The 27,629-nt window shown below is 40.0% G+C and overlaps 1 protein-coding gene across 1 annotated transcript; it reads right to left on the bottom strand.

Moving 5' to 3' along the window:
* Positions 1–5,962: 5,962 nt before the first annotated feature.
* On the bottom strand, positions 5,963–27,600 carry CIR1 (corepressor interacting with RBPJ, 1). The gene is made up of 10 exons (XM_027878477.1): positions 27,404–27,600; positions 26,645–26,739; positions 26,029–26,102; positions 25,082–25,095; positions 24,933–24,988; positions 24,513–24,561; positions 24,185–24,302; positions 10,705–10,811; positions 9,175–9,260; positions 5,963–7,543 (listed from the first exon to the last, which is right to left on the bottom strand). The coding sequence occupies exons 1-10, from the start codon at positions 27,473–27,475 to the stop codon at positions 6,817–6,819; spliced, it is 1,398 nt and encodes a 465-aa protein (XP_027734278.1). The 5' UTR covers positions 27,476–27,600; the 3' UTR covers positions 5,963–6,816.
* Between the last annotated feature and the right edge of the window lie 29 nt (positions 27,601–27,629).

The raw sequence follows: 27,629 nt of genomic DNA, 5'->3' as shown, positions 1-27,629 counted from the left end.
AAAAAAAGAAAACCAGATCGTGTTCCCTTATTTTTCTTGTAAATGTTGATCTGATAAGGGGTTTGGGGGATTTTTTTTTTTAATTGGTGAATTCCTGAAATTCAGGGAGGTTTTGGGGTTTTGATTAATTTTTTTTTTTATTTTAAATTTCTGATGCACTTTGTGGAAGTCAGTATATATGTAAAAGATATTTAAAATGTTGAGTTAACACTTCACTCAAACACACGTAAGTTAAGGTCTCTTAAAGAAATTAAATGCGTTTATCTGTATGGAAAAAATCTTGACATATTTTCATTTTGGTATTATTAAAGGACTCTGAACAATATACTCACGGGTTTGTTCTTCTTCGTGCCCCCTCCTTTCCCCCACCCAGTCCTTGCAGGGGTCAGGGTTTTAGTGGGAGCCCTCGCACCCCCTTCCCATCCTCTTTACAGTCACTGTGATTAAAAAATGCAGCCAGCAATGATAGCCAGGATAGCCCTGAGCCAGGCGCGCTGAACTGCTCTGCTCGCTCTTTTCAAACCTCTTAAGGTTTGGTTTATTATAAAAAAAAAAAAAAACAACAACCAAAAAAAACCAACACACAAAACCCAAAGACCAAACAACAAAACAACACTAAAACCCAAAACAAAAAACAATTCCAAAACCAAACAAATTTAAACGGAGTCCGAGCCCTGCTACACCTGCCAGGAACCACGCCGAGACTTAAGTGTCTTTGGTGAAACCATCCCCAAAATCGAGTGAAGGCAAACTGTACTGAGGAACTATTTATTTAATTTAAAAAAAACCTTTAGCGCCACAAGGCTGCCTAGGCTGGGAGGTGATCTCGGGGGAATAAATCGCTAGAGTCAATACTCCGGAAAAGACATTTCATGCCTAAATGAAAATCTTGTTAAATGTTATTAATTTTGACTTAGAGCACACAGCAGCCCCCTGTGCCTTGTATTCCCTTATTAGGGATTCATGTCTTATCAAATATCTAATTAATCTCCTAGACATCATTTGTTCTGGCCAACTTTATCTCAGCTGGTCCACGGGGAAAACTCCAAATATTCTCGGTGACAAAGCTCCCTTGAAGATCCTTTTAATTGTCCAAATTAACTGCACCAAATTTGCATGTCAAACGGTAAAGGGCAACCTAAGATAAAATGTAAACGTTTTAAAAGCCCCAAACTAAGCACTTGATTTGATAACTAGGCTTTTTAATGTTATGGAAGACAACTGCTCCTTTCCTTTTCAAAGACAGTTGATCTATGCAAATAGTGAATTGGAAATGCTTATGTCCCCATGCAGTCAAATGGTCCTTGCATGTTATTTGAATATCAGTGGCTCTGCTATTGAAAAGGTTCAAGGATGCTCTCTGACTTCTTTGTGATTACTCAGTGCAGCGTCTTATTCTGAAGAAAAAAAACTCAGGAATAATTAAAGGCTGGGCTAAGGCCTGGGAACACATTTGGGACAGGAATCTCATTTAGACAGGCTCTTTCAAAATAAGGCACAGTTAAATTGACCAGAAGGCAATTATTGAAATGAAAATTATTTTCACTCCCTTTGTCTCCTGACCACCAACCTAACAGTCACAGTATTTTTTTTTAAAGGCAAATTGTTAAATAAGATAATTGTGTTATTAAAAAAAAAAAAAAAAAAAAAGAGGAGGGGGGAGGGAAAAAAGTTAATTTACTCTGCCCAGTACAGATTGGATGAATACAAATATTTTAATCCTCCATAAAACAGGGAATGCAAATAACATCGGGAAACGGATTCTGCTGTCGGCCACCAACCGGAATAAAGACGTTGCGTTAAAGAAAATACATCTGCCGTGAATACTAATAACCGCGTCCCACCTCCTCCGCGCCACTGTTGCACAAAAGCGGCCGGGCAGCGCCGACACCGCCTGTGCCCCGGGGCGGCGGTGGGAGCCCGGCGGTCCGTTCCGCGGGCCGGTGGAAGGGAGCCACCCGGGAGAGGCACCTCGCATCCCCGCTGCCGACCGCACCTTCCCCGAGACCCGCTCCGGAATCTTCCTGGCCAAAAGCATCCCGGAAGGTGCCTCTCCTCCCGGCCCGGGCGGGCAGGTTTCCCGGCGGGCAAGGGAGGGGAGCGGGCGCGGGGGACGCGCTCGGGCGGCGGTAACACAGAGCGGGCCGGGCGGCGGGACCCGGCTCTCCTCCCTGCCGGGCGGCCCGGGGGCTGCGCAGGAATGCACCCGCGCGGGGTGCTGGGCAGAAGTCAGCTTTGTTTTCGATTTATAATAAAACACATCAAAGGACACCATCCAGGTCCAGTTTCTGCCAGGCCGGGGTTACAATTCTCAGCTCAGTGATCAAGGACCTCTTTGCATTGCCTTTGCCCCTTCGGGTCAGAAAACGTCCATCACTTACAGACTCCCCAGAAACAAGGAAGGGAGAAGCTCTGGGCCGCAGAACCGGTTCGTTTAACCAGGAAAATAGAAAGCATGTCACCTTTTTAAAAATAAATGACACCATTCTTTCGTAAGTGTTGGCGATAATTATATGGTCTGGGGAACCTCTACAGAAAAAAAAAACTGAAGAACAAACGGTGTGAGGACCGAAAAATAAATCTGATTTCAGTCTTTGAACCCCCAGTTCAGCCAACACTTCATTAGTGAGAGAAGGCTAACCCGAGAGCGGGAGAGCACCAGGAACGGGAGGGATGTCCTCTCGGGCTCCAGCGGGAAGGGGGGCACAGGGGAAGCCGGGCTCCCCGCCGCCTTGGCCCCGCTCGCCCGTGAGCTGTGCCTACCTCCCATTTACATCCCGCTTCAGGAGGGAATGCTTCCATTCCCATACCTCGCGGACAGCACCTTCACCCCTGCTCTGCGAGCCCGTTAAAACACGGCAAACAACCGGCCAGCGACAGCAACCATCACCGCCGAGAGAAGGTAAAATGCCAGGAAAAATTATCTAGTAAATGTCATTCGATCGCCAGGTCCCCCGTTCGCAGGAACCGTGTCCCTTGCCCCCCGCGGCGAGTTACAGCCCCAACGGCTCGTTTTACACTTTAAAGGTAACATTAATTTTTTTGTTCTAATGAGATAATATATAAACACCCGATCCCGTGCCTGGACAGCTTCTTAATTGCGTCTTTCAATTCAAATGGAAACTTTATCTGCGGGAAGCTGTAATTTATTTGCAGCCATTATCTGTTCGCCAGGATCCTCTCCCACCCTTCCAAAACGCAGATGAAGGGAAGCTAACAGACAGCCCGCCCCTTTGGATAATTGTGCGCTAAGTGTTTATTTTAAGTGAGAATAATTTGGCTACAAATTTCCTCAAGGAATAACATCCTCCACACACTAAAAAGCAGACCTGGAGGCACAATCCGGAGCCCGCACACCGGGACGCGCCCGGCGCTGCCCGTCCGGGGCCGCTCGGCGGCTGCCGGGCGCCACCTACAGGCGCTGCCGCGGCGGGCGGCGGGCCGGGGGCGCGGCCGGGGCGGCCGCGGGGGCGGCGGCGCTACGGGGGCCGGGCTGCGCCGAGGAGCCGGCGGCGGGAGCGCGGGGGGGCCGCGGCGGCTGGGGCGGGCGGGGGGCGCGGCAGGGCCGGGCAGGGCCCCCGGGAGCGGGGGGGGGCGCGAACTTTTCCGGGAGCAGGCGGGGCGGGACGGGCCCGCCGCGGCCACGCGTGCACGCCCCCCGGGGCGGCCGGCGCGGCTCCGGGTGACGACCCGGCGGGCCCTCCGCCGTCCCCGCCCCCCGCGCGGCCCCGCGGGACGGCCCCGCACCTGCGGCCGGGCGCGGCTCCCGGCGGGCTCCCGCCGCGGGGCCCCGGGCGCGGCTCCGCCGCCGCTGCCGCCTCGGCGCCGCTGTTGTTGCACAAACGCGCGGCAGCGCTGCTCCCGAGATGTGCTAATTGGTACCTGGCTGGCAGGGCGCGGGGCCCCTGTCCGCTCCCCGGCACAAAGTAGGCTGCTAGGAAATTTGAAATTGCCTTTCAGCCTAAAGCTGCCTTACCTGAATGTCATAATTACAGTAATTATGTACATCCAAATTACATGCTAATTAAATTAGAATCAAATCGTTCTAAATCGAAATCAAATGAGGTAGCGAGAATTAATCAATGACAACATAAATAGAGAGCTTCCTTCAGGGATATTTATTGTACCGATCAGAGCAGAAGCCCGATCTGGGAGTCACCCGTTTATTTACTTTCGGAGCAGGAATAATTTACTGGAAGGCATTACTTCCAAGCCGTGGGTCCGGCGGGGCGGCAGAGCCAGAGCGCGGCCCGGGAGCCCTTCTCCCGAGGCTCCCCGCCAGCCCTGCCCGCCCCGAGAGCCGGCCGGCGCGGGCGGGAGCCGTGCCCACGCCGTCCCAGCCCCAGCCCGAGCCCGCCGGGCCGTGCAGCGGCCGCCCTGCCGCCCGTCCCAGGGGAGCCGCCGGCCCATGCTCCGGCGACGGGCAGTCCCGGCCCCTGCGCTCCCCTCAGACTGTGGGAGCCGCCGCACGGCGCCGCGCCCCCCGCCGCCCAACCCCGCACAGGCTTAACCCTATTCCGCGGCTTGTACGAAGATAAATAAATAAATAACTCTGTCGCCAGAGCTGCTCTTACCGCAATCCGCAGAGCGACAGCACCTCCTGCCGGGCCCCGCCGGCTCTGCCGAGTGGCCGCGCTCGGGCCGGGCCGGGCCGGGTGTCCCGCGTTCCCCCGGGCCGGGCGGGGCGGGGCGGGGCGGGGCCGAGCGCGCGCAGCCGCCCCACAGCGCGGGCGGCGCCCTCGGGCCTGCCCGGGCACTTCGGCCAAACACGGCCCCGGGCCCCCCCCGACCCTGCCCCGCGAACCGGGGCTCCGACACACCGGCGCTGCCTGCTGACACCCCCCAGCGTGACTTGTCCGTCCCGCAGCCGCCCTCTCGGGCGCTGAGGGTCGCTCTCGTAGCGGTGAGGGGACACAAACCGGCCTAGGGAAGGTACCGAGAGCAGTGATCCCCTTCCTACAGCCGCACCAACCTTCCCCCGGCGAGATCAGTGGTTTGTTTCAAAACTCTTCCACACGTAGTCTTTGCTACATCCAAAATGTCATGATTCTTCTGCCAGTCTTTTCCTATGCGAAAAGGCAGGATGCACACAGCACACGGTTTAAGTACACGGAGAGGAATGCAGAGCCCACAAAAAAGCCTAGTGGTGCAGATGTCGAGCTGTTCATCGTTCTTCAGGTGGGAGTCAGTTGCATTTTGGTTGGCAGGTTCCTGTGCTAAACACAAAACAACTAGAGAGAGCCAAAAGCAAGAGACAGTTCTTTGGAGCAAAGGCACCTTCCAGTACTTACTGGTTATTCTCCCTATCTTTCATGCTGCACTTAACACAAAAATGTTCTACCAGAATACACCTTTTCCCGTCACATAACTCCATCCTCTCTTACAAAGAAGGATAATAGATCCTTCGTAAGAGGTTTTGTTTAGATTGCCAAAACAGGCATTTTGGCAGTCTCCTGTCCTTTCTACATCAGAGCTTCCACACATGCATCAATATAGAGGGGCTGACTCTACTGCAGGGGAGTCACCACTGCTGTGCACGCTCCTTAACTCCCAGCTACTTCAGCAGGAACTCCTGGAGCAACCTAATGCAACACACTGAAAAGGTGACATCCTTTAATGGTTCACCCTTTCAAACTCTTCACATGCACTTAAACGATAAGCCAGGTCACTTTCACCATGTATTATTATACTCTGTGCGATGCTGAAAATCTTGAGTGACCATTTTAAGAAGTAGAAGTGGCCTGGTAATAAAAGATAGTCCCATTTGTCCTGTGAGTGAGGAGGGTAAGAAAGTTGCTGGAATACTGAGCACAGTGACTCCTTTTCACATGTCCACTAATGAATGTACTTCCATCTGCCATCCTAAAAGGGCAGAAAAACCTTTCCTTGGCAATAAAAACCTTGTGAAATGTTGCCTTGTGCATTTGTACTGATTCAGAACTCTGGAAAAGAAGGAAATTACTACTGGTTTTAAAGAATAAGGTATTTTATTATGGAAGTACATCTTCATAGCAGTGTATGCAGAAAATGACTGACAATCATTAAAAATACAGGAAGTTTGTTTCATGAAAACAAAAGGACTATTTACATTAACTGTGTACCACAAACAATAAAATACCTGAAACAGTTGAGGCAGTAAATATTCTTTTCATGTCTTGAGAGATTATTGAACAAAAACTTGACATTGTACTGACACATAGCAACAGGGGTTCAAGATGTTTAGATAGCCCTGACCAAGCTGTACACTGCAGGAGGCCAAAAAATGTTGGCTACACACTTATGTGAACTATGTCTCTCTGTTGTTCTAACTCATGAAATTGATCTCTTACAGGGAACTTTAGGAAAAATACTTCAGTATGAAAAAAAACAAAACCCTCTACAAGACAATGCTTTGATATCTGAAGCAGTGATTTTATCCAGAACTATCTCAAATGTTTGTTAGCATTTAGCATCTCTCAGGGCTCTTCCTGATTTACTCTCTGCTTCCCCTCACAGTTGTGCCTGAACAGAAATCACCACTGACAATACAAGAATATCACATACCGCTTTGAAATATTTTAAAACCCTAAAACCAGGTCTATGAATTACTGCCTGTATACAAGAAGTATTTGCCAACAAGCATATTTAGACAGTAAGAAAAATATTGTAACATTTATACCTAATTTACAAATATTCCAACATGACAGAATTGATGGTGTTGGCTTTATGTAGGAAATGCTACAGAGGTTGGAAAATGAACAGCAGTATGTAATTGAGCCCTTGTTAAAGTTATTCATCCAAACCCAGAGACATTCTTGTTTGTACCTGTCCTCTATACTATCTATTTTTTTTCCTCTCTCTGCTTCTGCTTCTACTGCGTCTGCTCCTTTCTCTGTGTTCCACTTTACTGCCCTTGTCCCCATAGCCTTCTCTACATTTTTTCTTCTCTCTGTGTACATCTGTGCTGGGGCTTCTGGTTTCATTTCTCCGATGCTGCTTTTCACCAGGGCTTTGACTTGGACTTCTTCTTATGTGCCTTTGCCTGGAACTGCTGTGACTTGTGCAAGGGCTTCTCCTGCTCCCCTCATTCATGCTCTGGCTTCTACTATCCCTCTCCTTTCTTTCAGTCTCTCTCGTGTTGGTGCTGTGGTATCTGCTTTTGGACTTTCTTTCCTCCTCACAGGAGTTCCATTTGTTGTTCTCTGCAGAACTATCTTGCTTTAAAAGCCTGTACTTCTCCCTATCTTTGTCCTTGTTACCGTGACTACTGGAGAGATCTTCATAAAGTTTTTCCTTCCTCATCTTTGCCTTTCCTTCTGAATCGCTGCTGCTGCTGCTAGCCTCTGAAAACTTGTCTTTTTTTCTTTTCCTAGAATCTATCTTCTTTTGTGCTGCTTTATCTCTGCTGTCAGTCTCGCTATCACTGCTGCTTACTGAAGTCTCACTGGAGGATGAGGAAGACGATCTTCTCTTATGTTTCTTGTGTTTACTTTTGCTTTTTTTCTTTTGCTTTTTCTTCTTTCTGTCTTTCTTTTTCTTTTTCTTCTCTAGACGATCCAATTTCCTTTTATTTTCAAAATAAAAGAGTAGCATAATCAATGTGTTAAGATATCCTAAATTACAAAGATGTTGTCTTTTAAAATTTGCTACTTCTGATGACCAACCCAAATATACTCTTTTTCCATATAAATATGTTAAATTCCTTTCCTCTTTTAGCGAAGTATTATTTTAAAACTTCTACTCTGACATTACCCATAGTAAGTAATCCACAGTTGCTCCCTCAAAACAGGAGCAATATGATTTTTTTAATTCTTTAATTTTCAAAAAGATAAGTAAGATATGTCAATTTTGGCTTTGCAACTAAGAATAAATACACTCAGTAATGATTTTTTTTCCCCTTGCCTGTCCGCTCTGAAAACTTTAGAAAAATTATTGCTGCTTTTGTTTGTGCATTTTAAAAAGAGATTTTGAAAATGAAAAAATGCAATTAGTATTCAGTTTCACTTAATAATGAAAACTGAGACTCCAAAGCCTACATCTCTGAGTTCTCCAGGCAAATACAGATATTTTCAGTTATCTCTTCTGCCACAACTAGAAGTTTACATTTTCTATCTGTAAATACAATATTCCATCATGCACATGCATTCACTGTTATTTTACTATTTTCATGTAGTTTTTATTTTGCTTTTTGTGTTTATTCTAAAAAAAAATCAGTGTCTGAATAGTGAAACTGCTTCTGGTGTATTAAAAAAAATCCCTTCAGACTAGTAAAATCTAAAGGACCCAAACATTTACTAAACTTCAACTTTCAAAACGTAAAGGATTATAAACATTTCAATATCTTGGGCCAGCGGAAGTTCAAGCAAAATACCATTTTAAATGACTCAAACTACATACACATTCCTTACTTAAAAGGAACATAAACTATGCCAACTACTTGCAGAGAATTATTAATTACATATGTGAATACCATATGTACCTACCTACTCATGTACCTGCTTAGCCATTCACCTTCCTCCACTCTTCCCACTCCCTGTATACATGATATCTTTTAACCTTAAAAGACCATTTTAACTGTATGCCTGTATGCAGTAGTAGGTATTTTTGATTTTAATAATTTTCAGGTTATTTCAAGATAACAATGCAAATTAACAGAGAAAAAAACCCAGAAGTCACATGACACACAAAATCAGTTGGATAAAAGCAAAGCATGGAGACCTCATCAACTCAGACCCTTGCGGGGCAGCGAGCTGCAAACCCTGACCCAATCACTGGCCAACCTTGGCCTTGGGGTACAAGGTCACATTCAGTTCAACCACATGGCAGAAGATAAACTCTGTCAAGTTGTAAATCAGTAAAAAAGAATACAGAATTTTTAATCACAGAAGGAGACAATGTAAACAATGGAGTGCAGAAAAATATTTTAGAATAGCAACTGACAGCATCTTCAATGAGCCAATTATTATTTCAGTATATCAGTTAAACTGGAAAAGAGTTCCAGTACTAGATTAAAATAAAACAAACAGATGAAAAAAAAATCATGCTGCATAATGCTATTTGTGGTCAAGCATATGTTAAACTAAGATGATTTTCTTCTATACTGATGGTGTTGAATGGCACCAAAGAGTTAAAGTCGCAATCATGGAGTCACAACTACAAGTGATACAGACCCTCTCCACTGGGTACCACACCTACCTTAGAAGTTTCTGCTTTTGTTTGGTTGACAGTGATTTTAAAAATTCAACTTCTGGATCATCATCTCCTTCACTTGCAACAAACTCCTAGAAGAATTCAGTAAGACATTAGGTTATTATATATAAAAATACTATCTTCATTCAGATTTGTGTTTTAAAAGTGATGCCTCAATGTACCTTATTTTTGCACAGACACAAATACACTTTATTACTAAGTCAGCTTGAGACTCTTTAGAAAGAGCAGCATACCCATTACAGAGTGAAAACCCCTGACATTCTGTCTTAAAGCTGAGTAGGTGTTATAATGTGGGGGTTACACAACAGGAGTTATTAGTAACATATGAAAAAAGCACTGCTAGGGAAAGAAACATTTCTGAAATAGTTAATAAAAATGAGCCAATTTTGGAGCCCACGGTTCCCCAGGATAAGTCACTCCATTGTTATCACGCTTGGATGAATAGGCAAGATGCTAGTCCTGCTCGAACTCAGAGTAATTTAAGCAAATTACTTTTCTGTCTCGGTTTAGTCATTAGGAAAATGGGTATTAACACATCTACTTCACTGTTGTGTTATTAGTCTTAAAATGTTCATAAAGTGTTCTAGCAATGCAAAATACTGTAATCATATAATCTACATACAGTAACGCAATCAGCAAAGCATAACTACTTTGAAGACCCTGCATTCCTCAAATTATGTGAATCTGGTACACTACAGTTCTTCACAGTGATGTTTTTAATTTTAGTCACATTCAAAAGGGAAAGAAGAAATAAAGATTAAAAACCTTTTCCAAAGAATCCTTTTCCAAAGAAACCCCTGCACACCTAGCAAACATACTGGTATCACCACGGTTCACTTAACAGTGCCCATATGCTACATTTTTTGGGCTACGTAGCTTTTTTAAAGGCAAAGGTAGGAGACACAATGAATTGTTGATTTAATGAAGAGCTCAAGACCAGTTTGTGGTCATCCCCTCTTTACTAGTGGTTTGACTATCCTGCCATATGAACAAAGTTTATTTCAAGGAGTGTATATTAATTTTTCACTTTACATTTTTATTAAATCACCTCAGTCAGAAATACACTCTGTGCAGTTTAAGTAAAGGTAACTGAACATTTTCACTCCCAGAAATAATAACTGAAACAATAGTGAATCAAGTAAAAAAAAAACTCTTCAGATACAGCATTCCTGGCAGTAATTATTTGGGCATACGGCTTCAAACCTCATCCAAAAGCTAGCACTGCATCAGAAGGATGCAGCAAAACCTCTAACCACACCTTCATGAAAAATTCAATTTCTATTCACCCAGGGCAGGAATTTAATTTATTATATGTGCTTTCAAAAGAAGTAATTTATGATTCACCGTCCTGACAGAACCAAAGCTGGAAAACTGTAAGTTTATGGACATTTTTCTACTGGTATAGCTATTCAGCTTTCCTATGGATATGCATATTTGAAAACATTAAGTAACAATTCACAAGCAATCACATTTAGATTTACAGACATTTTCAGCTTACTGGTAAAAAGGTATTACCTGTGATGGATCATTTGCGGTCAAGTTTCTCCCCAGTACATTTTGTTTCAGTGCAAACCCACTGTTTCTCATCTCCGCTATTAGCTCCGAGGGGTGCATTGATGGCCCTGTTCACAAAAATCACAGTTTGAATGTATCATTTATATCTCTCTACCTTTTTTGGACTCCACAGTAGGAATTCAGTTGAAGCTTTGTTAAGTAAAATCACAGCTAAATCAACTCAATAATCTTCTGCTGAGCAAATAATCAGATATGATTTTCTAAAACAGCAGTCTGAAGATTCAGAATGGAAAATAATTGCATTTTTCTTTAAGTACAAGGGGATTCTCTTATGTAACTTTGTCATGTTGAAAACAATATATTTAGGTAAGTCTAGTAATATATTTTTATTATAGTAAAAAAGCCCAGGAAACCTAAATAGAGCACATTAAGTAAGACACTCAGGTGCCTCCTTTCCCTTAAAACAATGGGAAAATGCACTTCTAATATGTCACTAATGACGCATTTTTCATAATGACACAAATGTTTGAACTTCAGTGTAAGAAGTAACATTAGAAACATAGTAGACATATGGAATATAAATACATGAAAAAATATCTATCTCTCTACTTATTCTAGGGACTGCCAAATCTCTAGACTGTTACCTTCTCAGAGATTTCTGTTTTTATTAGCTTAAAAACCATGCTATATATTCCATTGGAGTAGGTGTTTGGGATTAGGCATGTGCTTGCTTTCTTTGCAAACATCTAACAAGTAGTACAATACAGGATGTATTAGGTATCCTTCAGACTTGGCTGCATAACTTGTAAACCCTGTAACTCACTCTTATGCTTTAACTGAATCACCACGATCACCAAAACTTTATGTACTTGTTTGATTAGGTACTTCTTCTTCACCCTAAACATTCAGTCCTGTGTGATCACTTTCAGTAAATTTCCTTCCCAGTTCCTTGCTAACCTTACTGTTAATGAACCAGCACTCCTGCGTAAGGTAAATCTAAATCAGGAGGAATGTGTAAGAGCATGGAGCACATGATTACTATCACTGCACTAAACTACTGTAGATTATAAGATTAACTAGTCTTATGAAACATACTGATCCTGCTTTGTGGTTTTAAGAGTTTCTTAGTTGTGCAGATTGACTAAATTCTTAGATTTTTAACACAGACAAGTATGGAAAGTAAAGGGAGATTTTCACTATGGAATATATATGGAAAGTAATACAGCACTTTCTCAAAAAATGTCAACTTCTTAGTTTTCCCATATAATACACTACCTTGCAGACATGAGCAGACCTCCATGTAAAGCAGGAAGGAAGAAAACAAAACTTCGAAAATTGTTTAAGCAGACCTTTTGTTACTTGTTTTTCCATGAGTTCTTTACTTTGCCAGGCAAAAGAATTTTTGAATGAGATACCTTTTAGTCTTTCCTTGAGTTCACATTTTTTAAGTAGGGGGTTATTCCCCATCCCCCCACATACTTTACCAAAAGTACTTTTTCCTTTTAGGGGTTACAGTGTAATGGTAAACTCACAATTAATGAATCCATATAGGCACCAGGGTTACAGTGTAATGGTAAACTCACAATTAATGAATCCATATAGGCACCAGTGTCTACATTTGCATGTATCCCAAATTTAAAATCTTGCTCTGCTTGCCCAAATCTACTCTGGCTGGAACAAAAAACAACATCAGACAGACACCTAACAACAGAATTTGGTACCAGAAGATGCCTTGATTTGAAAAGTTCACATAAACCAGCCATAGAATTCAGTCAAATACCTTGTATGAGGAAGCCAAATGGAGACAAAGCACAGAGTCGTGAAAGAAGACTTCACCATACCAGAGAAACCAAAACACTTGATCAGTTGAAGGCTGGAATACCCCTATTATTCAAAGGCAGTAAGAGCCACTGCCTAATGAAGTAACTTCAGCTAACTCCTTCGGTATTCCCCTTCAGCATCTCAGCATTTTACACATTTTGATATGTTTCTGATACTTAATTATTCTGATTACTGTGATTAGATAAATAGAGAAATACACCTTGTCCAAATCTGTACAGGTTTGCAAAAGAACTAAGACAGAAGCCCTAACCTTCTGTTTCCATACGAGGATTATGGACAGAACTGAGACCAGAGAGGCATGAAAGCATATCAGCCTTCAAAAGCACAGTTCAAAATCAGTTTCTAGATACAAACCTTTCTAACATTCTTTGTGCACAACACTGGAAACAGGTAAGTAAAATAATTTCCTCTTTTACACAAAAAATTTATAATGAATGCCCAACACTACTGATTTTTGTGCATTTGTGCCCAGTGGATGTCAGTTGTGCTGTAACACACAGATCCATAGAAGTGAACAAGAGACCTGTCAGACTGGCTGCCCAAGCCGGGATCCAACATACTTTGGAGTTAGCTTCCATGTACTTTTTAGAGGTGAAATCACCACTAGGTTTAAAAACCAAAGACACAGGTAAGCTTAGAAGGAAATTAAGCCAGGCTAAAAATAAATCTATTTGACTTTTGTTTCCTTGTATATTAATGATGTCAGACATTCATAGTTCCACCTACAATATTTTATTGCAATGTAGTATTACCATGACAGGGACAGTTACCAAAGTGCCATTATTCCTGTTTTGTGGATATATACAAGCTACATCCAATGCACCTACAGAAACTTGAACTAAAGTGGTTTATGAAATAAATTATTCTTGTTTTGGTCTCCCTCACAGTTGTGAGGGCAACAGTAACTTAGGTTCAGCCTAGCTTGTGAGAAGATGCAAGAATCTCCATGATGCTTTTCTAAGTACATTATTTTTACTGTAAGGTAAGGTCTTAGAAAACACTTGGAAATGAGATGCAGAAAATAAACAAACCCCATAAAAGGAAGTAGAGTCAAAATCCAGTCTTATTTCCCAACCCTTCTGTGTGCAGACTCCAGCCAAGCATGACACAGGCAGCTGACCACAAGGCTGATTATAGAGGACACCTCTTGCACCATGGCATACTTGCAGTTTTAAAAACATTAACATTTTTGAGAGGATGACAGAGGTGAATCTGCTCACACTTTTTTTTTTTTTTTTAACAGTTGATGTCACAGAGCTTCTCAGAAGTTCTGCTGCCCAATGACAGCAAGACAGCTGTAGGGACACAATAGGGAGAAAACAATCTCTGATCTGGGAAGTCTAAAGAGACTGTTTTCTACCTGGTTACAAGTCCAGGCTGAGAAGTTCAATTAAGACATTATATTTGACAATGGTTGCACAGTTTAATAGTGAACCTCTATTACTTTCTGCAACACAAGAATCGAGAAAACGTTTATTCTCATAATTAAACTCCTTTGCTTGGAATCAAAGGAATCAAATGCTTGATAACTTTCTTTTCCCATCCATACCTCAACAGACTGCTTTTGATTTATACTTTAATGATGCTGATAAGCAGATGTGATTTTCTTTGAAATACCAGTGACTGAGGTCTCCCAGGATTCCTGGGCAGAACTATTTTATGTGCCAGCCTTGAGGCTTGTAACATACTTCTTTTTGGGATGCTTCTTCAGAGAGTCTTAAAAGGTGTAGATGCCTAGATCTGTGAGCAAACAATCCCGCTCCCATTTCTACACTATAAAATTAAATAGAGGATTTCCCCTGGCTTATGAGAGAGACAAAAACTGTAAAAGAAACTCAAAACACTGAACCTCACTTAACAAAGGTTTGAAATCCTCAGAATTGTCCTTGCCTTCCCTATTGAGCGGTTAAAATTTAAACCGTGAAGCCACCCACTGGCTGACAGAGGACCTCTTCCTTTGTTTGGTGTGAATTGATTGCAGATTCCTGTTTGTTGGAGACACGATTATGCCCAGAGTGAGCAAACCAGGCTTACCTGATAACCCAAAGAGGTAAATCTTTTCAGCCTGTCTTTGGCTTATGACTACACTTACGTCATAATCCTCCAAGATTGTCAGACGAAACTGTACTAGGAGTATCTGACAGCCATATGTAACAATTACATCATCAGCTGTAAGACAGTAAAACTGAGCTGAGAGGCTCTCAGTTGGCTACAACCTTTGGCTCTGATGATAGCTACTTCTTATTGAAGAGCACCCGTTAACTTGCAGAGAATCACTCCTATGCCAGGCACAAACATACCTTACATACTATGAAAATCAATGGCCTCATATATGCATTCCTTATGGACTTGGAACAACCTGTGAAGAAGCTACCTGTGTGATCTCATGCAGGTGAAATTATCTAGAGATGATGATATGCCATGAGCTGGCAGAACCTTAGATACAGGAACCCTATAAAAATAACTGATTGCTACAACTTCTGACAACTAGTCTCTCAGCATTCTTTCATCAGCAAACTAAAAATAAGTTCAAAGTTACAATCTGTTTCTTATTCTTTCTGAAACAAGTCAAATACAGTACCTTGCTATTTTTGAACATGACTGTCAAGCTTATTTTCTGAAACTGCATTTTGATATGAAAAAAGACGAAAAAAAAATCTTTAAAACTTTTCCAGATGACACTTGGTTAAAACTAATAAGTTTATCTACTTAAAAAAATCATGGTCTTGGAAAAGCTTTTTGCCATGTAGTGTAATTAAACACTTGTGAATATGATACTTATTTTTATGCCTTAGGACAACTTGTTACATTTTGAACAGTTACAGGTACTTAAAATAATATTAAGAGCTTGTACAAAAAAGGCTCCATAGTTGAAGACCTACCAAAGGATTTTTAAAATATTTTTTTCATGGCTATTACAATTCTCAAGAAACAGTGTTGCCAAGCAAACAGGTTAGAGTTTCTTCCTGCTTTTTACTTCCCACAGAAGTTCTTGCTGCATTCATTCCCTCTGTTATCTTCTGCTTAAGATACTATTAAAGGGTAAAATTCAGATAGCTTAGTTGACTCGAAGAGTGGGGCTCAAAATCTAGAAAATCAAACCATTCACTGAAGTGTGAAAAGAAGGACTTGAGTCTTCAAAAAGTACAACCCAAGTGCAACCTTAGTTTGACAGCTGTTGGTGCAACTTTGTAATACTTGAACAACTAAACAAACAGAAGAGATGTAAATAATTTTTTTTCCTCAGGCCTATATGGGCATCAATTATACTGCATTGCAGAAAGATATTGTATTAGAATTTCTATAACATACTGTAAATTTGCTTTTTTTAGAACAAAGAGCACTCCCATTTCTCATCACACAACTGAGATCAATTTAACAGAATCAGTTCTGCTTCTACTAAGCAACCAGGAGGGGAATAGAATTCTGGATTTCAATTACTTAAGAGCCTACCTTACAGCAAGCACTCCCACCTTGCATTACTACCCCAGAAACAAGAGAAACCTATAGCTGTGATTAGTTTTCTATTCTGTCTGTACTTTCCTTGAAGCTACAAATGCAAAGTGTATGGAACTCTGTGTTGTTGCCAGAAGTCTCCTCTAAGAGGGACAGGCACAGGCCTGCCCTTAGGAGAGCAGTGCCAGCTCTAACACACTATCCACAGGCCTCCCTTACAGTGTGTAAAGCACATTTTTCAAATTATCCAGTATGAGGAAACAATATGCTAAAATGTCTTTTCATAACCACTGTGATTAAATATCACTTTTTCTGCTATACTTTCCGTGTTGGTAAGGACAGACCATAATGGTATGATTGCCAGTATCACCAAAAATAGCAGTTTTACTTCCATCTACTCATGATGCATACTATTGACAGTGTTTGCCCAATTTATTGATAAAAACTTCACTACTGTCACCAGTGCAGATGAGCAAACTGAATTATTCTTTGCAATCAATAAAGTTTTAAATGGTTTTTTATTGTGGAATATATAAGGAAAGCAAAGACATAAGAAACAGTAATATTGTAACCATTATTCCCACCGGTGGCAGGGGAAATTACAGTAAGTTGTACTTACATAGTAGCTGCAGTTATGGAACTATATGTTATTTAAGATCCTTTCCAACCCAGGCCATTCTATGTATTGTTATGAAATTAAATACAAAACTCTTTGCAAAGGTTACTGGAAAAGGTAGCAGATTCTTCATGGTGTCATTTTAATTAGAACTACTCACCTTTATTTCAACTATTGCTCATTTTGTGTATCATCAAAACGGAATATTGAGAATAGGGCTTCTCTAGAGCTTCCCCTTCCTGAGCATGTGTTCTTAGCTTACAGATGTGATAATTTTAATCTAAAATTATCACCATCATCACACCATCAGATTTCCCCTGACTTCGTAATAGAGAGACAATTTACATGAACATAAACGTGAACCAAGCACACTTGTGTATCTGCTGTCAGTGAGCCAGTATACGTCACACTCAGTATGCTCCACAGGACCATGTTTAAAAATTAATTTACGAATCATGGACAAAATATTCTCAAGGCTTCTCCTTTGTTACTACATATTTTTTGTTAACAAAGTAGGCCTAAAGCATGTTGTCTTCATCATTTCTAATATGTAGCTCGGACCACATGAGGCCATAACTCTTCCAAACTGAAATTTGATTTTATATGTAATAGTGATTCTGAAGCCATGCTTTGCTGTGGGAAGTAAACAAACAAATACACAGAGAGTACACAAACACCTCTTTCATATTAACTAGGTTTTAGAAAACCATTCTGCTAGTGGGATTTAGTCTAGCACATAATCACATGAAGGATGAATATACTCTGAATTGAGAATGCTGCCTCTCTGGGTGGTAGCAAAGACATAACATGATACAATGCTTGTCAGGCTTTGCTTTAAAAGAGAAACTAACTTTAAAATTAGCATAGACAGTTTTGTCAATACATCCATACACTGTTCTGTCCACAGAGTTTCATACGGTAATTTTTATACGGTTTAAAAGGAAATTGAACAAAAAATGGAAAAAAAAATTACAGAATGAGCTTAATCACGCTGCAAGTCTGTGAACTTTTATTGTGGTTGTGATAGAGATAAGAGTAGACACTTATTTTATCTAAAGGACAAAGAACTATTATCAAAACTATGTGATCATGACACATAGTAAATTTATGCTGCCTCCACTAATTCAGAATCGATCATCTTTTACTGATAATTTTTCCATCTATTTCAGAGATGACTGCATTCAGACCATATTTACACTTCAAAGCAACTGCTGCAGTTGGCATTGAGAGAAATCAATGACTAAAACCTCTGGCTTTTAATTAGCTCTTCTTCAGAGGGCCTGCAGTTTAACTGTATTTAACACTTCAGCACAGAATTTCAGTATAATTTGCCATGCTTTTGTCATATAGTATTTCAGAGAAACCTGAGTTTCCTTTTTACTTTTTTGGAGTAGTAAAAACCATTTAACATTATCAAAGTGCTATAGGAATCCATATTTATTGCTTAAATGCTAAGCACAAGACTTCTAATAGAAATCTGTATTTTATGCATTCACACCAAATACTGAGGCTTTTGAAGCATAAATGGAGGATTATTCTAAAATGTGACAGTTCTTAAACTATGTGAAGATTTAGTTAAGGTTCCTACTGTTAACAATCAAAGGTCTCAGCTGCGGATCGTAAAGAAAGGTTTCACACACTGTATGTTTCTACAGATGACCATTTATACAAATATTCACAGTTAACGTATTCAAATACCTTTTGTTTGTTATTATAGATTCATGAGAACATTTAAATAAATTCCTGCATTCTCAATACAATGCAGACCTTTATCTGTTGGGAAACAAAAACCATGTTTGTCACCAGAAAGCTGCAGTGAGATATAGACATAATGTAAAATAGACCTAGATTTTCTTTTTTGCTGTCTCTGCATGACTGATAATTTAAACCATCACTATGGAAAGGTATCTTACCCAAAAGCTAAAGATTAGTTAACACACTAAGTGACAGATGGATGGAAACCACAACCACTATTAGTTTAGGGGTACTCGGGTGATGAAAAGGGAGAACATAAACTGTAGGAGCTGTTAATGAGTCTCTGGAAGGCGGCACCTGCACAGACTTACCTGGAGTTCCTTTATCTTGGTAGACCATAAGACACTAGATACACATATGTGTTGCTCCATTACAGTTTTACCACTGTGTACCTGAATTTTCCACAAAGTGCTAAGCACTTTACAGTACTTTCTCCTCAGTAATTCCACTGCATGGTTCACATGTGAGCTCTAAGTCATTCTACTCAGCTCTAAGACATTCAAAGCAGTCCACAGCAGAGGAGGAAGTCCAGCACTCACCAGGTTCAGCTTTCAGAGGCCAAGACCACAAGAACATTTCTTCAGTGTTACCATCCCACTTTTAACTATGCTATTCATACAATTACTTCCCTATTTGAGACACACAAGCCTTACTTTCTGCTTCATAAGAAAGTAATAGATTTATAGTGGGTTCTTTGTTCTAAGAAATATTTATTATGTAATAAGAGTTGTAAGCATTCATCAAGATCTCATAGTTTTTTAGTAATCCCACCCCCCCCCACATCTGCCTAAACTATCCCTGAACAAGACAGATAGCTTGCAGGCAAGAAGATGGGGGAAAAAAAAAGGTATTCAGTTTATTCTAACTTTACCTGACCAAGAAAACTGAAGGCAACTTTGAAGTAAAATAACAGTATTACATCAAAACATTTTGCACGGAACGTCTAATAATCTCTGTTCTAATCAAGTCAAAGGCTTTTCAGAATTCACAAAAAAAGCACTGAAAACCACAAAAACAACAGATGCTGCTGGTTAATGAAAAAAATGGATTGTAAAAACAGAGATGCTAATATTCTGGGGTTTTTTGCTGGTTTGTACTACATATTGCATACATGCTCACATGCACAGGGGCATGTAAAGTCAGAAGCACAATGGATATTTTCATCTCGTCTGAACTTTGAAAATTAGGATTTTATCAGTAAAATACCCTGTAAATCAGTTTAGCCCAAAAAAGCATTTTGATTGCCTAATTTAGCTTTGTAAAGGAGAAGTAAATCTTCTAAGTTGGTCTCTGTAAGCCTCACAGCTGGAACATCCTAACACTACTTTGCAGTTTCCAGTGATCAAAGTAAGTTACTTTATATCTAAAATGAAGAATTTCATAATGGAAGTAATGCAACACCAGGGGGTGCAGTTATCATGAAATAATTACACCCCTGGGAGATTACAGACAAGGCTGTACCCCAGGGGTGTGATTATCCCATGATAACCACATCCACTGAAATTGCCTTATTGCAAAAATAATCTCTAGTCACTGGTGAGATATTATTCAATAGGTGCATTTTTTAATGGTAAGATTATTATTTTTTTTGGTATGAATTACCAGCTAGATTAGTAAAATGGTCCAAGAAGCAAAATAACCAAGCCACCATGCCTAAATTAAGGTACTGATTGTAATTATTTTTGTTTGCTGGAGCACTGCAATGTTTGTCAGATCTTGAAAGACAGCAGAATACAGTTCTGTGTCACAGAGATGCTTTGCCCTGCAGCAGTTCCACTGGAGGAAACTGAAGTCTGTGACTGGTCTCTGCACAGGAGATATTCAACACTGAATCCAAAACAGCAATTGCCAATCAGTTTTATGTGCCAAGAGGAAGATTACAACGCAGTCTTCACACAAGATTCGAAGAAAACTATCATTCCGATGAAATGAGAGAATCACAGCTTATAGAAATGATGGGAAAGAAAAAGCCTATATTGGTTATGATGGGGGGGGGGGATCTATCTAGTCAATCAATAACTCTTCTTTTTCCTTGAAGGGAAGCAGAAGAACTATAGATAAAGCAACTAAATCAGACACAGGAGTTTCACTTTCATTTATTTGTACTCAAACAAACTCTGATGCTGAAAAAAATAGTCCGGGTCCAAATAAGACATTTTGTTTTGGTCTTTCTGAAGCAGGAAAAAATTAGAACAAAACACAAGCTGAACTTGTATCAAGGCCTGATAGAAGTCTCTGACAGGGAAGCCAAACCATTTCTTAAAACCTATTTCTGCAGAAATCAGTGATGTCCTTAGAATATCAGATCCAGTACCATGAGACCAAGTATTCCCAAGCACTGATTGCTTAGAGATTCATTACCAGCCAGGATGCTTTGCTATACATGGACTAGAGTCTTCCAACACTGTGCTGATGCAGGATGTGCTCTAACAAGGGAGAGTATTTTCAAAGTTTGAAGAATCCTAATCTAAATTTAGGTAATGTAACTACCACGCACTGCCTAAAAAAATTATTCTGTTCAGTTTGCATGGAAAGGATGCAAGAGTGACTTCTATTAGGACGAAAAGAGTATAAATCAGAAGAAATAAAGTGCTGTCAAGTAAATAACTTCAAAGCAATAGTTTTATCCACTGACTTTATAGAAAATTTCAAAGATTTTTTCTTAACAAACAAAGTTTAAATGATTTATAACTTAAATTTGGTTCTTCTAATACAATTAATTTCATAAACGAACTGGAATCCTCGTATATTGACTATTGTACTAAAATGTTATTCTGGTTTCACCTTTATTCCTCATTATATCTGTACTTCTCAGCTGTACCCTTTCATTTATGAGACAGTATTTACATTTCAATTTCCTGAAAAACAAGCTAGAAACAAGCTTTCAGTTATCTCCTAAATATGGAAACACTTCCTGAGCTTTGAAAGTGCTCTAACAACTTAGCACAACGTTTTTCAGCTCTTTGAGAGTTCATTGCAAATGTATTCTTACACATTTAGCTATTAAAAAGCCCAGTCAAGTAAGTTTAATACACATTTCAGACCTGCTGTATACTACAAGCAACCAGTCCCTATCCCTGAAATCCCTATTCATTGCTCTGTTTGAAGGCATGTGTTTTCCTCTACATTTTAGAAACTAACAGACTCAGAAAATTGTACTGACTTTATCTGACCTTAGAAGCCAAGTAGTTTTGTACTTTTTTTTTCCTAGTGCTGACAATCATAATGAATTAAAAAAACAGTTTTCTAAGCATGAGGAGACACACACTTGTGACACATGGAGTGGGAAGCAATTCACGTGTAATTTAACTTGCTTCAAGTGCAAGGAGTTTTTCAAACCTCATCACCGTTTCGTAGAACACAGAACAGTTCCATAAAAAGATGATCTTATAAAAAGTCCCTGTCCTTTACAAAGTACTATTTCCTGGAGTTCCAACCAGTCTAAAGAACATCCTGGCAACAGACATTTTTGCAGTAGTATAAAATAAAAAAAAATAATCAGTAATTTAATCTAGAGACAAAAAAGCAGCTTAGGAGTGCATGCAAAGACTGATAAAGAGAAGCAGGAAGAAGCAGAGCTTGAGATGTGTTTGCACAAAGGAGCAGATGAAGGTTCTTGGAAGTGAAAACAGATGCAGCAGAGCTCACTGCAGATCTGCAGCACTGCAAAACCCAAGGAGAATTCTCAGCAATCCAATTACTTATTCCCATCCCAGCCAACACATGACTGTTGTCAGGCTTTTGATTAAAAAATCCTACTTTTTTTTTTACTTCTTCAAATGTGTGACATAAGCTTTAACATGCCACATGGATGAATTAAGAGTCTTAAGAAACGCAGTGAATTCGAGAACTTATGTTCTCATGTAACTGTAGTGCTTCATTTACACACATGGAATTTTCAGAAGTCAAAGGAGTGTAACTTAACTTGTTATTAAATCAGATGAAGTTTTAGAAGTTGATGAAAGGATTATATTCCTGAGGTTACAAAAAGCAGACAACCTTTCATCTGATGATGTAATTAATATTACCACCTTCTTGAAGCCTTGTGTTTGCTATTAAACCAAGAATTTTGAATTGTTTTGAACTTTACCTACAGAGTTTTTACATAGTCTTCCTGAAAGAAAGAGAAAGTAGCAGCATCATTACAGCTGACTATTCAAATCCAAGAACAGTGTCTTACAAATTATATATACAAATCCTGATCTGTCGCCCACCCCTATTTCCTGAAATCCTTCCTCAGCCTACAATAATCATAGCACACTGTCTTCTAAGTTCCAGAGTTGAAAATGAGAGGGCAGTGGTGCAGTCTGAGAACATCTAAGTAGTTTCATAGCACTTTCCTTCATGCAAAATTCATCATATATGCGAAATCCTCTCTTAAGGCTTAGAAAGACAGTTTGAGAAGCAATCTGGAGGACATCTCTCAAAGTGGGACACCCACAGCAGTCAAACGCTGTCTACACCTACATAGTTAGTTCATACGGTTTGAAACAAGCAGTTCGTCTTCTACTGCCACTGCAATGTGTCTGTATTACACTGTAAGGAATAATAAGGACTTCACATTCAGGTTTGTGCAAGCATGCACAAATACCTTCTGCTTTCTCAATCAAACACTCCTAAAATTTACACAGGTCATTTGAAGTGGGGGGTGGGAGTCAGTTCTGTAGCACAGAAGGATATCTGACATGCAAGAGCTACAGTTCTCTAAGCACAATTTTTTCTAAGGTAAGAATCAGGCAGGAGAATAATTTAATGTTATAACCTATTGAACAGAAAGGCTGAGCAAGTCAACTGCAGGATGAGTAATATGATGGCATAATCACCAGACAGTGCCTAAAAGAAGAGTAAGAAACAGCATTTCCTTTAGCTCAAGTCTTCCAGCTCCATCTCAAAGAAACTATATATCTAAGTGACCTAATTCTGAAATGCAAGATTGACTGGAGCCTAAATATGTAACAAAACTAAGAGCTACTACATAAAATAGTCATAACCTCAGGAAAGATAGAAGAACATCCAATGCTATCAAGTGTGCAACTGTAACGGTATCCCTGCAAAATCCAGGATACAACACATGGCTTTAAAGCAACAGTAGAGCAAGGCTGAAGACTCCCCCATGCTACCCGGTGTTGCCTTAACACGCCACAACTTAAAGAACCTTACAAGCGTTACAGACTTGGGTCAACTCAGAGAAAACAGTACTGTAGGCAAAAAAAAAAAACACCTCAATTTGAATTTTTATATCCAGTTCTTTAAACTTAATCTAACACTAAGTGCTGTGTGACTTCAAGTAACAGGAAAACTAATAGAAGAAAAAAATTGTAGTTCAAGAAGCAACATGAAGCTAGCTGAAAAGAAACCAGGCATTTGGAAATCCACTTACAGAAGCACAATTATATTAAAAAATCCCACTCCTTTTTACCAAATGATCAACAAAGATATAGTGATATATTCCAGCTTTTCCATACAGTTTGCTTGAATTTGAACTGAGGCAGTAGGACAGTACATTCATTTTTTTAGTGACACAAATTTTGTCATTCTGATATAAAAAGTCTCATTGCAGCTTCTTTATTTTTGCCACAGATACGATCAAAGAAACAGTCATTATGGAATCTTTCTAAAATGTGTTATTAATCTAAAAATTAGGTCCCTGCAATTTGAAATAATTAACTCAAAATTGTGGATCCTACATTTGGAATTAACTGTTTTCCCCATTTCATCAACTATTTGAAACATGATAAAACTAAACCTTCTAAAATTAAATGTGAGGAGTTCCCCCCAAGTGTCTAAGCAGCACATTTAAAAAACATTTACCTGAACCATCACTGGAGACTGAACTTGCATTAATTCCAGAAAGGCCAAATAAGGGACATTCTCGATCAGTGTTTATATGACCCCACTTGTGGCATTTGATACACCTCACATTCCGCACCTGAAGGGAAAAAAAAAACAATTGACACAATTTAGCTAAAAATACAACCTAAAATTTACAGAAATATCTGTGTTATTAGGCATAAGAGAAGCTTTTTAACTCACTGAGAAACAGATGATAAAATTAAGAGAGTCCATGTGAATGTTCTGCAGTTATCTAACATTTGAAACATACTCAAGACATCCACAGAGTGAAATTTATGTAACTTGCCTGGATACCAAATGGCTGATCTCTGATATTCATATCATCCTTAGCATATCTGTTACACAAACACGAAAGAAAACAAATACTCAATTCACTGTTATTTTTTAAAGAACATCATATACAAAACTAACTTCTGTTGTTAAGTTTGTGTCCATTTCAGAGACATAATTCTTGTAAATATTGTTTTTAATGTATTTTCAAATATGGATGCAAAAGTCAAATAAAACCAAAGCTGAGCAAGGAAACAGTTCCAGGTTTGCAGGTTTTACTAATTAAATGTCAAGACATGAAAAGATCACACAAGTGACCGAGTGTTCAAAAATAAGACAGAGGAAAAAAAAAGGAAAAAAAGGAAAAAAAGGAAAAGGATATGAAAGGTAAGTATAAAGAGAAAAACCTTATTTGGATAAAATCCAGACATCTTACTTTTCTCGAGGGGCAACTTTTTGCCATTCAAATTTGTATTCAGTCTCTCCTTCTTGCTATAAAACAGAAAACATGGTAAGTTTGATTTTTTTTTAGAATACATTTTAAGTAAGTAGAAGAAAATTTTGAGAAATGATGTAATGAAATACCTCTTTTGTTTCCTCTTTGAATTTTCAGAAATCATGCAAAGAAAAGAAATTATATGTTAATTATGTATGTAAAATACAGGTGGTGTCTAAGCTGAAGACAAAACGTTTTACGATTTATACTAATCAAGAGTGCAAATACTCAGAAAGCAGCTTTATTTAGAGTGCACTTAAAATAGTCAGCTTCTAATATACAGTTATAAATCCTCTAAACTCAGAATCATCTTCTAAAATTATACTGATTTGTCATACAAGAAAAAAACTTCAAACATATTTTTCCAAGCCAACACTTACTCTTAAAATATTTTTAAAAAGTTCAGCAGGTACTTAACAACTTCTGTTTATGACACTACTGCACAGGTATAGTCAGACCCCCCAGAGACAGGTCAGGCAGCCCTTTTGACTACAGAATCTCAGTATTTATTACTTATATAACTTTTGCTAATTAAATTTTTGCACTGCTATTTCCTATGTTTGACAAATAACAAACTGAATTATGGGCATAATTTTTAAACAAAAGCAACCTGCTATTTCTACAAAGGAGAGTAGGCCAAAATACAGGTTTGTGTTGTCCAAGTCACTGCCTTGGTAAGGCCTAGTCCTCCTCATCCACTAGTTTTATAATTGGCTAAAAAAAACACCCTTGGTCAAGGATGGAATTTATGCTTTTTCCTGGAAAGATATTTTATTTTTTCCCCTTCACACTGAACCATTGCTTTAAAAAAGTCACAACCATTCTCTTTGAAAGAAATTAAAGAACTGTGAAATCAAAATTATTTTGAACTACATGTATATCCACATATTCCCACAGGAAGACCTAAATTAATAATACCTCCTAGCATTACCTCACTATGAACGAGTTATTTTAAAATAAAAAGCATTGTGCTTATTTCTTCAGAAAGTTTTTAGCTTTGCAGTACTGTCTGCTCAGAATCAGGAAACCACAGTACCTTTCTTTGCTCCAGGTGGGGCTTCATACATGAAATTAAGACCATTCTTCACACGCTCATCACCCATAAGCAACCTAAATAGAAAGGGCAGAGCCTGAGGTGTTACACACAAAACAGTCACAACACTACCACTTACTAAAACAAAAGGAAACATGCAGTATGAAATTGTTGTAATTGGCATTTTTTCATTTCTTAAGGTAAGCAAAAAAAGCTGAGTATCAAAAGAGAGGCCAGACCTGAGAGACCAGTCAATGTTTTTGCATGCTCCGTTGTGTACCAAAAATCACACATTTCAATTGCAACTGAAACTTAACTCTGTGTCCACAGAATTAGGAGAAACACAGATTTTGATGTCATACAAATGTATAACTATACAAGGTTTTCCTGCTGTTCTGTGCAACATATTTTCAAATTAATTAGAAGACACACAGAGGCCACTTTAAAGAAGTTCCTGTGACCTCTGCTTAATCAGACAACACTTTATGAGTCACTGTCCTCTCCTACTACTACAGTCAACAGGAGACAGTAGTTCAAATTGCTCACAGTAAAATGTCCTTCACTACCATGAAAACAAGAAACAGTAGGAAGAAGTGTGTGATCTTATGCCAATTCTCACCTATTATCATAGGATTCCTGTTCTTTCAAATACTGTTGCATTAATTCTTCTTGTTTCTTCTTATCATATGATATTTTCTGTTCTGCCATCCATACCTAATTAAAACAATTAAGTTTCTATTTTAAACGAATACAAAAACTACCTCAAAACATATTAATATATACAAACTCAACTGGCTTAATCTATACTTAACAAGGGCAGGCTGCCATTCTAATCACATAAAATACGTTATTTTCATCCAGTATTGCAACTTCCCACAAGCAGTAATTTTGAGAAACTACAACTCCCAACAACGTTTACAAATTGAAAAGACAGGAGAAAATTTGGTAACTCAAAGGGAAAAGTCGGCTAAGAAAACACTCCGAGCATGTCACTGGAGTGTCACTCCCTTGTCGAATTCCCACCAGACCTCAAACCCCAGGTTTTCTCGGAAGCTCCTGGCATGGAACACAGTTCTGGAAGGGGAGAGATCTGGAACCTGGACAAGTTGGGTGTGAAATATGGTGGAAACATCGGCACAATCGTGACAGGTGGTTTCCTGTACGGTGTGCGGTGCCTATTTATCCTGACAAACAGGTGTTGAAAAGCTGGAGCCAGGAAAACGCGACAGTCCTACACATCTGTGGACACGAAAACCCGAAGCTTCAAGTATTTCCTATTTTCCCTGCTCCCCCCTTCCTCTTTGCCCCGGTCCCGGTGCCACCCCAGGATGCCGACGAGCCCGGCTCGTGTCTCCCGGAGACCCCCAGCCGCCCTCACCTTTTTGATGTTGGACTTGGAGGCGGGGTGAAAATCCTTCTTGCACATGAAGTTGGCGAACGACTTCCCCATGGCGGCGGCGGGCAGGGAGCGAGGGAGCCGCCAGCCCCGTCACGGACACCGGGAGAGGGACAGGGACAGGGACAGGGACAGGGACTGTGCCGCTCCGGGGCCGCCTCGGCCGGGCCTTCCGGGTCGGCGGGCGGGTCTTCCGTGGGCGCCTCCG

Source organism: Empidonax traillii, unplaced genomic scaffold, assembly GCF_003031625.1.
Source record: "Empidonax traillii isolate 1590-97213 ecotype Southwest subspecies unplaced genomic scaffold, ASM303162v1 scaffold42:size1813164, whole genome shotgun sequence".
Lineage (NCBI taxonomy): Eukaryota > Metazoa > Chordata > Aves > Passeriformes > Tyrannidae > Empidonax > Empidonax traillii.
The sequence above is the reverse complement of the archived record's forward strand: the minus strand, read 5'-3'. Positions and strand labels throughout refer to the sequence as shown.

Excerpts from the sequence above, each read along its gene's own strand:
- CIR1 (XM_027878477.1), bottom strand. The coding sequence starts at position 27,475 with ATGGGGAAGTCGTTCGCCAACTTCATGTGCAAGAAGGATTTTCACCCC. Across the intron at positions 10,812-24,184 it reads AGTCTCCAGTGATGGTTCAG|GGCCATCAATGCACCCCTCG; the intron begins GTAAATGTTTTT and ends TTTTGTGAACAG. Across the intron at positions 9,261-10,704 it reads CCGCAAATGATCCATCACAG|GAGTTTGTTGCAAGTGAAGG; the intron begins GTAATACCTTTT and ends GAATTCTTCTAG.